A 13,446-nucleotide genomic window follows, 5' to 3' on the forward strand; every position below is an offset into this window, starting at 1 on the left:
TTCCTGTTGGGGGAATTTCCATGAAGTAACAATAATGATAATTCAGTTATACTCCCTCAAATAGGAAGAAATAAAAGTAATTCAAAGGGTTTTTCTAAGGGGAAAAAGATGTGGTCAGCTCACAGGGAAAAAGAAATGAGGACAAATATGTCCTGTACCTAGTAAATCACTAAAACCTAGGCCCAACAGGTTTGTATCATAAAGCAAAACAGAAAGTTAAGTCACACATCCTACATTACTATTAATTCAAGTATTTGATGGGAAAGTTGCCTAGATACCCACTTATAATTAAGATTGTTTTCTCACAGCCTTACAGCATAAAGTCTCTCCTGGCCTCACCATGTGAAACTGAATTACAGTAGTTAAACCTCCTCAGCTTTCAGCCTCCTTGTCTGAGGCACAATATCAAATAATCCTCCACTGCTCCTCAGTGTCCCTATGGAGAAGCAGCTCGTGGCTGCTCTGCTTCCTGGCAGCTCTCAAGTGTGTTGCTTCAGGCAGAGACCATTTCTTTTATAGGGAGCTGCAGAGTTCAGGCTGAGGGTATTCAGAATACAAATCTGTTCTGTTTCTAAGAACTGTGTGTGTGCTGATGACAGGGGTGGTTTGATATGTGAGGGTTTGGCTGCTCAGTGACTGGCAAACGTGCTGCAGTCTGGGAGGTCGCTCGTAAGGGGATATGATTTTTACATAGCATAAAAATTACTTTATAGTGATAGTTCTGGTGTGATTCTTCTGCTGATGGTATTTGAGCATGAAGCATTGTATATTTTGTAAATGCAAGCAAAATTGTAGTTAGAGGAGAACTAACTGAAGCTCTTTTCTCTTTACATTGTGACTTAGGGAGACAACTGAGTTTAAAAGAAATGTTAGTCTGCTGAAGTACCAAACCACCAGTGTCAGAACAGTTGGTAACCAACATATGCATGGTTAGTTGATTATTCTGATTATCCCAGAGATATAATCCCAGAGATTATTCCCTTGAAAAAACACAGTTTTTCTGGTGAGTACTTAAAGCATTTGGACACTGAAAAATCTTAATGCTTACATGGCAAGCTGACACAACATGATCAGTGGCATTCTAAGCTTTTGCATCTAAGATATGCCATCACTCTGCCCTCAAAATAAAGTCAGAGGTTTATATGTTTGTAGGAGTCACAAGTGGTTCTTTGAATCAAATGTATACGTGCGGAAGTCATTTGTTCTCAGTTGTCTCATTTCTAGCCAGGAGCACGTCCAGAATGGTGAACACAAGGTCCAGTCTTTGGATCAGTGCAGTTTAAAATCTAACACTGAGATTGTCAGTGCCAGCAAGGGTCCCTGTGGATGATTGCTGCAGTGGTGGGCTTTAAGAAAGGGTCATTCCACACAGTGGAATGTAATCACTAAATTAATTTATACAGCCTTCCATACACTCTGTTTAAGGCAACCTTTTATTTCTGTTTATGGTACTGTGTACTGAAGCCTAGGATTTTATAGGTGAATTCTTCATTCAGATTCCTGTGAGTCATCCCTATACATTTAGACTTCAAGAAGCCAGTGGAGTAAGGACCGAGTCATTCAGCTCAGTGCTCCCATGTGTTTGGGCTTGCAGGTGATATGTACGAGCTGTCTTCAATTCAATTCCATTTGGCTTCTCTGCATGTAACTCTGTTAGCCTTTGTCATGCTGTTTTTAACAAGCCTTGTTTTGGAAAGGCAATCAAATCAAGGAAGAAAAGGTCAGTAATAGGAGATCTCCCATGGAGGAGTCTGTGGGAGCTGACACCCATGTCCAGGTCTCTTGTGCCCTGGTGACAGAAGCTGGCATTCAGCTGCTCTGGAATCAGCTTAATTTGCAGGGGAGGAAGGGCAAAGTGAGAATTTTCTATTGAGTGTTCCTCGAGTCCCTTACTGACATGGCAGGCTTGAAAAGCCACAGCTACAGCTGAACAAGGTTTCCACCTGCCTGAAGTACTTGTTGCAGATCTGTTGTGTAGATCTGTGGGTATGAGCCATTGCAAGTGGACTCAGTGAAGGACTTTCAAAATAGGGTCCTAATTTAAATCCTTGAGTTTGCAGCATGTGCCTGTTCTCTAAATGTAATGTATACGTGTGTTCTGTAGCTCCAGCAAGCAGCTGTGATGTGCCTGGGGAATGCAAATAGCTTAGAGAGGCCTTGGGCAGCCCATACACATGGGCCTGTAGAGATCCATGTTAATTACAAAAGCAGTTGTTTCCTCAAAAATTGTTTGTCAGAGTTCTTGCAATTGAAAAGAGGGCTGAATGTGATAAAACAAGGCAGCTATTTGGTTTCCGAGAAATACTCACAAACATAGAATTAGTGCTTTTATTTGTTGCTGTTCTGCTTTGTTTGTTTTCAGATAATGTTGGAGCACAGAAAATCCTGGGTTGTAGAAAATGAAAAATCAGTAAACCTGCATTTCAGTAACAGCTGACTTCAAAGAACATCTTTGATTCTGGAGGAGTGGTTTTGGAACTGAAGTGAATTTGCTTTGAATTTACTTAGGTTGTATTCATGCCTTCCTTTCTTCTGCTAGCTGCTTGTAACTTCATTGATCTGTAAATGTATCAGCAGTGTATCTGGAAACATGGTATAACAAGGACAGAATTAATGGGCCAAGCAGCATGGGAAGGCACTGTGGCAAGTTAGTGGTTTACCAACAGCAGTTTTACAAGATTAGGTTGGAGCTCTCCAACTGACCTACATGAGTTGTTTACTGAGTCTCACTGCTGAAAATCAAGTTGTGTTGTCAGCTGGGTGAGCAGGGAAGTCTTACCACCTTCAGTACCTGCCAGCTGGGCTTCTTTGTCTTGGTGAGCCAGTCAGAATTGTCAGTTAGTTTCAGGATAATAAATTCAGCAAGTAATTTTGATCTCAGCTACAAAATTACTTCTTTAAATGCACAAGACACTCTGAGATACAAAGGAAAAATTGTTCATGCATGTTAAACCAGAACACAAACTTTTAAAATTTAGTAGAAGAGTTTTCTCGCCTTTGGAAGGATGAGGTGGCTGGATCTTGCATATCCTGGCCTTATGGCTTTTGCTCAGTAGTATTTTCCGTCCCAGTAGATCAATAATCCTTTTAACCAGATTGAATAGTGTAACCAGCTGGTGGTACCTGCTCTCAGTGTCCTGTGTGAGTTCAGTGATCTCCTCCCAGGCCCTGCCCAGCTTGACAACACTTGCTACAAAATGTACCAGCAATATTTAGGGACTCTGTGGCTGTTCTGGCTGTGGGGCTCTGGAGGGAATGAACGTGGCTTGGAAATGAAAGCTGCTGTGCCCCAGGAGAAGGTCACTCATTTCACAGGAGCTGGGGGGCTGTGCTGGTCCTGGGGTGTCTCTGTCACAGCTGGGGGAGTTACTGCTCCTCATCCTATTGCAGGTTGTCCTTTTGGTGTGAAAAGTTTGATGTTTAATTGCATAGACATAAGTGGGTTTTCCTTACCTGCAGCCAAGACACAGTGGAATTTGAAGTTGTTTTTGTCCTGTACAATACAGCTCTATGTCACTGCACGAGGCTTCTGGGCCCTTCCTTTTGCAGATAACACCTGTCAGATTCATAGAACAAAACAAGAACAAAAATTAGTGTTCTCTTTTGTGAATTCCTTTCACTAGAGGAAATCCAAAGACTCTATTTTTTCAGTTTTGCTGGTGCATTTACTGCACATAACAAAAATTATCTGAGATAAAAATCTACTGTACTTTGACTCCCGTTGATAGTGAAGCTCATTACACCCCCATTGTAATTATTACCCTCTTTATGTATACCTCGTTAAACACTTCAAAACTGGCATCCAGGGGATGCTGTTTTAAGAAACTATTTAAGTGATCAGGATGAATTATGTAAGATAGTAACAGTATGTTCCTTCTGCATCACTTCAGGTCTTACAAAATTTGGGGTGCATAATAATCAGAATTATACAAATAATATTATTCCATCTAACAATTCTCTGATACTTTCCCAGTATGCATTTGCTTCACTAAAGCAAATTTAGCTCTGGGAGCAGTCCTACTAAAGACAATATAGGAGTACAAACCCTGGCCAAAAACAAATGGCATCTCTACCTGCAATACTCAAATAAAAGTATGTCCTGAAAAGTGTAGCATAGGCAGGGGGCAGCCAGCAGAGGTAGAAATGCAACTAATAGCTATTAAAGATAATTAAAAACAAAAAGGCATTTGTGTTTCATCACTGGAGTTGTACCATTCATGACACAGACTCTCAGTTGTTGGTATGTGACATCTTCAGCTGTGGAGGGAGAATCAGATAACCCCCCAAAAATAACAGTATCAGAAACGTTTCCTTTCACAACTTGCACCTTTTCCTTTGGGAACTGTTCTGTTACATGCAGGAGATAATGCAAACTTGCACTGAAATATGATTTTCATTTCAGTGCTGAAGAGCTTCATTTCCAAGATCATTACATTCAATATATGAAAGCCTGCATTTCTAGTAAAGACAACTGAATTTTTAGAAATATATTTCTGCTCTACAAAATGACTCTTAAAAACTGAATTCTGAAGTGAATCACAGGGCAAAATGAGTTTATTTAATAGCAGGACAAGCCTCTGTTGGTTTGGAAGATGTAGCAAAAGGCTCTCCAGTTTAGGCATTGCATTAACAGTCCTCCTGTGAATGCTGCACTGCTTAGCACTTCTATAAACCTAATAATTTGCACAGACATTTGACATGTCTGAGAATGCTCTTTGAAAATAACGGACTGCACAGTGAGTCTGGAGAATGGAACAAGCTTGACAAATACCTCAGTGAAGGTCTTGTAAAACCACCCCCCTGTGTAACTTGGCGTGGTAGAACTGGGTGTGTGGTGGTTACTAAACCCAACCTTTTTGAAGCTAAAAGTAGTTGCTTGCACTGTGAATATGGAACCAGAGCTGGCAAAGAAAAAAAATAGAGAAACCACTTTGTGGTTTTTCTGACTATGTTTGGGCCAAACTTCAGTGCACTCCATACTTTTCCCCCGGAATAGCAGCATCTATCCATAGTACCTTGTCTTCTGGGTGAACAGTTGTAACAGTAAAGCTTGTCTGAGTGAATGAAAGCAGCAGGGAGGATCAGGGATGTGTGCTTTGCATCTTAAATCTAATACTGAGATCCAGTTGTTTATGCTGGGGATAGGCCTAGGTCTGTTTTGAATCAGCACTTCAGATTCTCTACAGCTTTTTTATTTGGATTGAGATCTTGTTTAGACTTATCTTCTAGTATATGGAGATATCATGCATGAAATACTGTGCACGAAAATCTAATCTGGAAACCCCACACATTGGTGCACAGAACTTCTGGTTATTTATTAAGGAACAGCTGTTTCAATTAAACATTTTACTTTCAATCACAATAAAAAACTAGTAATAGTTTGACTCAGTAGATATTTTCAAAAGCATATTAAATATTTAAAGAATTTTTTTCTGCTGATGGCTAAGAGAAGCATCTAGTGTGCATCATCTGTTAGTGATCACACCAGAACCCTGCAGGACTTTGACATGTGTACAAATACTCTGCCCCTCCTGCTCCTTCTGGACGGGACACTCCCTGTTTTCATTGCAGTTGCAAGAGTAATCAAAATATGGGGTGTAAAATGAAATATCTGTAGATTGTCCTGATCTTTACAAATGCATTTGATAACAGAAAAACACAGAATTTTTAAGGAAAATAGAAGTCCCTAGAACAGTAAGGAGCTCTGTATGCACATATGCATACCCTAACAAAGTAGCCGCTCATTTGCTTTTATTCATTGTTTTTTCTTTTCAGATTCTTGTCAGGTTCTTTTTCTGGTTTGTACTACTCTCTTATTTAGTGGTAGAAGTGGTAGAATGTTCCATATTTAGCACATCTTCTCTTGGTTTGTTTCTAAACAGGGACCACTTTGATTACCAACAACACAATTTTGATATTTCAAGTATATACATAATTTTGTATATACTACAAAAAATGAGATTACCCTTTATTCTTGTTTCTTCCACAGAGATACAAAAAAATCTGGCTCAGAAATGAGATTCCCCTCTTCCTATCCCGCCTCAAATTTTGCATTCACTTTGTTCTACCAAATTGCCCCTCGGCTCGTGCCCAGCAGCAGTGGTGTCTGAGGAGGGGCAGTCTCTGAACACAGAGCCTGGAAGGCTGAAAGCTCCAGGTGGGAGCTGGGATGTGCTCTGCCCCCAGCAAACAGAGGCTCTTGGGCAGCGTGGTGCCAAGTGCCCGAGGGCTGCTTCTGCTCAGCAGGGCTGCCAGACTCCATTTACAAAGAAGTAAACTGAATAGTTTTGCTTGAATTTGTCACCACGGTTGAAAAGCTGCAAGTGTGGAGTGCTTGGGGTCATTTTTTGTTTTGTTTTGTTTTTAAAAAGAGAATTTTAATAGACTTATGTTTAACTGTTTGAAAATAGGCTGAGTATTTTTGTTGCATGTCTCAGAGCAATTTGATCTTAAGAAATCTTGAGTTTGAATTCTTGCATTGACATAGTCGTAAGTTTTGGGGGAAAGATCCAGTATTTCAGTATTTCTGTGTTGAGTTTTGAGTAATGCTGATTTTTGTGTGATTACCCACCATACAATTGGGTCTCTGAATCCTGAGGAAATATGCCTTTGTCAGTAGAGCTGGAAATTGCAAGTTAAGGAGTGCAGTCTCAGGGTTTCCATGAAAACTTATTCAGGTTAAAAATTCTCTTTTTCCAATTTTCCAAAAGTAGAACATGAATAAATGTCCTTTAACTTTCTTTATAGGAGTAGCTGTGTTTTAGTTCAGTTTCGTTATATTTTAATTTCCTTTACAAAGTATTTTGAGAATTCCTTTATAAAGTATTTTGAGAATTGGAGGTAAGCTTTTTTATAGAGAAACTGATATTTATTGGCAGAGATTTGTGTTGGATTTACTGTCAGTTAGGGTAACTTTTCTTTGCCAGTTTTAAGACCAATTTCAACAGTATAAAAATACCTACTCCAGGGAAAATTGGTTACTTTAGACTTCTCTTGAGCTGTCTTGGACTAACCAGAAGCCTGAAGGCTCCAAGTGCTGCTTGAGAAAGTACAGCTTTTCATTCTCCAGGGAGCCTGTGCCCCCTGACAAATTCTGGGCTGGAGTCAGGCTCTGGAGGTTTGAGATGGTGAAACATAAGTAGGAAAAATTTTATCTCCACTCCTGTATTGGGCACCTAAAGCCAATACTGTTCTGTCTCACTAAGATTTGTTAAACAAACCATCTACAAAGATCAGATTTATGTAGCCATTATTGAGTTACTCCAGCTCCTGTAAAATACGAGGCTAAAGCACACTAAAAGGTGATTTTGTAAATAGAGCCCCTTCTGTGTCTATTGTATAAACAGAGCTCAGTGTCACAGATTCTGGGGTTGTGCACTGCACTTGTCTCACTACCAAGTACACCAAATAAGGGCTCAAAATAGAGTGTTTAGCTTTCCAGGTGCTGACTGAGATCACCAGCTGGGCAGATGAACTTTTGCTTTGTCTAAATCTTGCCTGATAGCAAAGCTTTTCTGAAAATGTAAAGCTGTCTGAAGTATTTGCTGTTATTTTCAGCCTTAGAGGGGATGCTATTGATTCTATTTCTTACCAGTCCCTAAGGCCATAAAAAGGAATTGACACTTGGAAATATGATTGTCTTCCATATGAGAAGAGACAGTTCTGCTGATCAGGATATCTTGGTATGAATTCCAAGAAATTACTCAAACAATGCAATTAAATTTATATTTTAGAGTAATAACTGATCATAACTGGCATTGGTTGCTGTGTTACTTTGTTTGCATAACCAGGATATTTTTAGGGCATTCATGGCATTGGCCCCTCTAAAAAACAACAGAAACTGTCAGTCTGCCTCTATTTCCACTGAAATAAATATAATTGAAGAAAGTTTCTGGTGTCCAGATTTTTAGGTGAGCCTTCATGCCTTAAAATGAAGTAGAAATAAATGCCCTGGTAAAAAGTTCCTGCAGGACATGTGTTTGACCAGTCAGCTGATGTTTCCAGGCTGGTATTGGTGCATTCACATTCAGTAAGAGAATGCACAAAGTTTTGGAGGTATATTTTAGAATTGGGAGTTGGGTTGGTGACGTTTCCTAGGTTTGGGTCAGGCCCCCAGGGAGTACAGCTGGTGTTCTAATACACCAACTGGCTGTTCATTGCTGGGGTCACACTTGGGGGGTGTAAAGTAAAGAATAAACCTCTCCCAGGCTTGAAAGATAAGGTGTATCCCTTCTGCATTTAGGATTCTGCACATGAGTTTTAAGCAGATAATATCTGTTGTGTCAGAGTAGAATCAGTCTTGCTTGCAGGAATATAAAAGCTGGTTTTGCAATAATGAATTCAGCTTCAATTTTCCATCCATTTTGAAAGAAAAAAGGGACAAAACTGTCATGTTTTTAATGTAATTCAGTGTGTTATATAATAGTTCAGATAGATTTTTAACATTTGTGTTTCCATACATTAACATAATTGAATTTATATTTTTTTATGAAGTTTAAAACTTAATCCAGTTTAATTCAGGTAGCAGAAGGTGTGTGGGTATGGTTTTTGTTCTAGGAATGTGATCTGGGACTACCAAAATGGGATGATTGGCTTTTGGAAATGAGAATCTGTTACCATGCCACACTTAACTGTCAAGCACAAAGCAAGTTTTGCAGTGTGATCATAAGCAAATTTTCAGTGCTGTGAGAGAAAAGGTCCCATTTGGGTTGGGGGTACCTAGGGTACCATGCCAGCCTAATTTCTCTGCAGCTGCAGCCACTGTTTTTTCAAATGAGGAGGCTGAGAGGCTCCCAGTGCCAGTGTCTGATGGGTGCCCCTGGTCCAACTCCAGCAGGGTGGGCTCTGGGACACAAGGGGCCCCATGGACTCAGAGCCTGGGTCAGTCCCTGGAGCTGCCAAGCTTGCAGGTAATAACAGCACCACGTCTCCCTCATGTTCACCTTTTACAGAAATGTGAAGAAAGGCATCACTGAGATTCCCAAGACTCCTTTTGAAAATTTAGCCCAGGTGTTTGATACCTCCTTGTGTTGAACAGAGATTGCACCATTGCTCATTCACAAATACTCCAGAGGCTTGAGCAGCTTCATCAGTTTGGGGGGTATTTGGTTTTTTTCCTGCAGACATCTACTTAGCTGCTGACATCACCAATATTTAATGAGACTTGTCAATTCAAACTTCTTAATGTTCTGGTTTTTACAGGTTAGTTCAATGAAGTTAAACCTCTTGTTTATACTGACTTCCTGCCTGATGGCAGCCTGTGGGCATAAAAGAGACAGAGCAGAGCAAGGCAAGGCAACCTTTGATTGCCTTCTTTAGAAAGAAAGGAGAACGTTCAGGCAGAAACTGCTAAGTTACCTGTAAGGTAACTTTCCAAATCAGTCATTTCAGCAGTTTTATTCATTTTTTAAAAAATAATTGGTCTGCCAGTGATTTACAAGTATTTTAAAAAATACAGATGAGATATTACTTTGAAGAACTTTGAAGAAATCTTAGTTGTCTGAATTTGAAAGTGTATTTTAGTTTCTTAGCAAAAGGAAAAATTTTCTGACCATTTCTAGACTGTCTGCATAACCTTATTATGGCAACATTTCTTGTTTTGCCTCTCTTTCTCTACCACTTGTTGACTTGTACAGTCCTTTGTTTAGTTTGCAAGTGATGTTGGAGCTGGGAACATGTCTTTTGATCTATGGTGTCTCTAGCATACTTCTGGGCATAATTATAATCATAAAAATCTTTCAAACCTTTCCGCCTGACGTCCTGTTATCACTGAAGTTGAGATGTTTTATACTGCCACCATAAAAAAAATTAAATAAGGTCTATTTTTAGCCTTCAAACACTTAGAAAGTAATAAAAACAACTAAACAAGACTGCAGTTTACGTCTTTGTAGCATACAAAAATATCTGTTTCATTGCAATATCTTAAATTCTCCCTTAATCTCTCAAAGCCCTATGAATAAAGCATTGGATTACCAAGTAATGCCCCTCATCAGAGGAATTAGGCACTTTGGCTTTAGGCTCCCTCTGAACCTGCATTAGCAGAGATGTCACTGACGTCATGTTTGCCAAGGGCCAGTGCACTCGCACGGTGCCTCCCCTCACCCCTTAAGATCTTGTTGAGATAAAATCTGGCTCTCATGACTCTCTTAATTCTGGTTTTTTGTGTGGCTTTGAGACACCAGTATACATGTGACTTTGCAGCAAACAGTGAATCTGTAACAGAGCTTTGGGAAGTTGTGTGATTTCCTTCATCTGTAAGTGTAATAAATCAGGATAATAATTTACTTGGAAGAAGAGTGCTTTTAATTAGGATCTTGATGTGTCCATGTCTTCTGTCTCCAATATGCAAAAATGTAAAGGACATCCAGCTAATGATTCTGTTCTCCTTTTTCTCCAGCAATGATATCTTAAAACTTGCCAGAGTTTTTAAACTTCTGTATCATTAGTTGTGGGGATTCTATGAGAATTCATGAAATAAAATGGGTGGAATACATCTCTGTACTCAAATCCCTGTTGCCTCTCCACTTCAGCAGACTGGCAGTGAGGAATACAGCTGGCACCTGGTCAAAAATTGTTCTGATTTCTGAAGATACTCTCCCTTTTTAAGGCAGAGGAAGTGTAGGAGTCTCCAGTGTGGCCTTGAACCATCATTCAGTCTTTAATGTTCACAAAGAATTACGTTCTTGCTAAAAGTGGTTAAAACAAACCTCAGTCAACCAATTTGCTTTCTGACATTTGCTGTGCAGTCTTACCCCCCGGAAGCATTTGTGCTTGCATTCTTTTCTCTTCCTTTGTTACTAACACACATGTTGGATCTGCAGGAAGCAGGAATTGTTCCATACCGTGTGTCCCCATCAGTGGATAATTGCTCTTGTGAGCTATTTTAGTTGGGCATTTCATGGTTTGCTGGGTAGCTGTTTATCTTGCAGATTATTGACACTGCAGTCCATAACAGAACTGGCAAGAGTTGTGTTGGATTGATTTGGGGTTTTTTTGACTTCAGCACATCACTGAGCAGCGTTGACTGCTCTATCTACAAATTGTCACCTGATGTCGTGTTCCCTTAGGAGTTGTAACACCCTGTCATCATAGACTTAAGAAAACGCTTATCTATAGAAGACCAAATTAGGCAAATTTTTATGGATCCATTGTGCTTCTGCATTTTTTGTGGTCTGTTGTTTTAAAATAGTAAAAGTCAAATTTACCTTCAGGTAAAGAATTTCCCAAGTGGTAAGACTGCTTTTGAAAGACCTAATCTCTCTTCAGAGGAAAGATGTGAAACTGTGATTTACACTTGATTAGTATTGTTTCCTTCAGAGCTGAAAATTGGAATTTAAAAACAATAATGTAAATGACAATTAATGTATATTTTGCTTAAATATTCCTTCTACATAATAAGCCTTTAATTGTTGTGAGAAAATCTGAATCTGCTTTAAACTTCCAATAACCATTACATATGTTTTGTCTTTTGTTTTTTATAGGTTTCCCTTTTGCCTCTGGAGTGTTTCATTATGGCAGCCCCCAGTGAACAATGACATCCTTTGACAAATATAGATGCCAAAAAGCCAGACGAAAACAGTGGCCTTGTTTCATTTTCACTCCAACACAGTGAAATGGTGCTCTTAAAGTTTTGTTATTGACTCTCACTGGAAAAAACCCAAAACTGCTGACTGGACCTCTTTTCCCCAGCCCTCTCCCAGTGTTCGTATGGATGCTTGACACAGTGACATCATGTAGTAGGCCCTGAAGTGTTGTTGTAATTGAGCTGCAATGGTTTTGTACACTTCTCCCTTTCCCAACAGCTTTCTGTCAGTTCTGCATTCTTTCTCCTGGGGCCTGATTTTCCCATGTTACTGGCTGGCAGACAGGCTCGTGGGCTCTTTTGTTCCAACCACCTACGAGAAACGGCAGAGAGCAGATGACCCCTGCTATTTCCATGCCCTCTGCATCATCATCACCACTCCCATCTACCTGGCACTGCTGGCAGCCTCTCTCCCCTTCGCTCTCATCGGCTTCTTGCTCTGGTCCCCGCTGCAGTCGGCCCGGAGGCCGTACATCTACTCCAGGCTCCGCGACAAGCACCGTGCCAATGGAGCCACGCTGCTCACCGAATGGAAGGCTGCAGGGAGCGGGAAGAGCTTCTGCTTTGGCACTGCCAACGTTTGCCTGCTGCCCGACTCGCTGGCAAGGTTCAATAATGTTTTCAATACGCAGGCGAGGGCTAAAGAGATCGGCCGGAGGATCCACAACGGGGCCAGCAGACCCCAGATCAAAATCTACATAGACTCTCCTACCAACACCTCCATCAGTGCCGCCAGCTTCAGCAGCCTGGCCTCCCCCCAGGGGGGAGAGAACACCAACCGTGTTAACGCTGGCATCAAAAGGACAACGTCAATGGAGTACAAAGGAGACAATTCTGGCTCGAACAACAGCGAGGAGAGAGAAGAGAAAGGTGGAAGTGGAGAGCCAGCTGAGGGAGAAGAAAACACTTGCATTGTCCGTATCAATGGGGAGGACAATGGCCACATGTCAGACCCAGAACCAGACACCGTCAATGGCCGGGCTCACGCCAGCGGCCCGGCAGAGCCCTCGCTGGAGGGGGATGCAGAGAGCTCAAAAACACCAAACCACAAACAGAAGGAAGGAGATTCCGGGAGCTTAGACAGCTACTCTGCCTCACGAGAGTCCCTGGTGAAGGTCCGTGCTGGAGATGGCACCGTGGACCAAAGCACTGTCAACAACAAGCTCCTCTACAAAGCTTCCATCATGAAGAAAACGTCGGTGCGGAAAAAGAAACACACGGACGAGACCTTCGACCATGAGATCTCTGCTTTCTTCCCTGCCAACCTGGACTTTCTGTGTTTGCAGGAAGTGTTTGACAAAAGAGCTGCAGAGAAGTTGAAAGAGCAGCTCCACCACTACTTTGAATACATTGTCTATGATGTTGGGGTCTACAGCTGCCACGGCTGCTGCAGCTTTAAGTTTGTGAACAGTGGCCTGCTCTTTGCCAGCCGCTACCCTGTCATGGATGCTGCCTATCACTGTTACCCCAACGGAAGAGGAATGGACTCCCTGGCTTCCAAGGGAGCCTTGTTTCTCAAGGTAAGAACCTTTCTGAAGCCACAAATATTGACTCTATATCTGTGAGAAGTTATAATGTTAAATTACTTTCTCCTTTCTGTTAAGAGTTCAGAGGCAATATTCAGATTTAGATTTCCTGATATAACCTATATATGGGTCCTGTCACCTAGACACTGTATTAAAATGATGGATGTGCATGAAATAATGAGGGACTTTTGGAGGTAGAACTCAAGTATAATTTTATAAAGTCAAAATTTGAAGTAGTTTTCATGTAATTTTAGTTTATTTCTTTGCAGAAATATCTTTAAAAAAATGCCCGAGTTCTAAGCTTCATAACATTAGCACAGTACAATGGGTGTTACTGTT

At 40.9% G+C, this 13,446-nt stretch overlaps 1 protein-coding gene across 4 annotated transcripts in view; it reads left to right on the forward strand.

Moving 5' to 3' along the window:
• The window catches only part of SMPD3 (sphingomyelin phosphodiesterase 3), a 64,508-nt gene that overhangs the window by 17,407 nt on the left and 33,655 nt on the right, over positions 1-13,446 (forward strand). For 2 of the 4 annotated variants that reach the window (XM_064670592.1, XM_064670595.1), the window contains exons 1-2: positions 844-929; positions 11,481-13,101. In XM_064670592.1, the coding sequence (XP_064526662.1) occupies positions 11,770-13,101 (1,332 nt within the window). In that variant the 5' untranslated portion in view covers positions 844-929; positions 11,481-11,769. Of the gene's footprint in view, positions 1-843; positions 1,004-11,480; positions 13,102-13,446 lie in introns of those variants that run through there. The other 2 variants (XM_064670593.1, XM_064670594.1) reach the window with 2 other exon arrangements.

The sequence above is a fragment of the Pseudopipra pipra genome, chromosome 14, assembly GCF_036250125.1.
Source record: "Pseudopipra pipra isolate bDixPip1 chromosome 14, bDixPip1.hap1, whole genome shotgun sequence".
NCBI classification, from domain to species: Eukaryota; Metazoa; Chordata; class Aves; order Passeriformes; family Pipridae; genus Pseudopipra; species Pseudopipra pipra.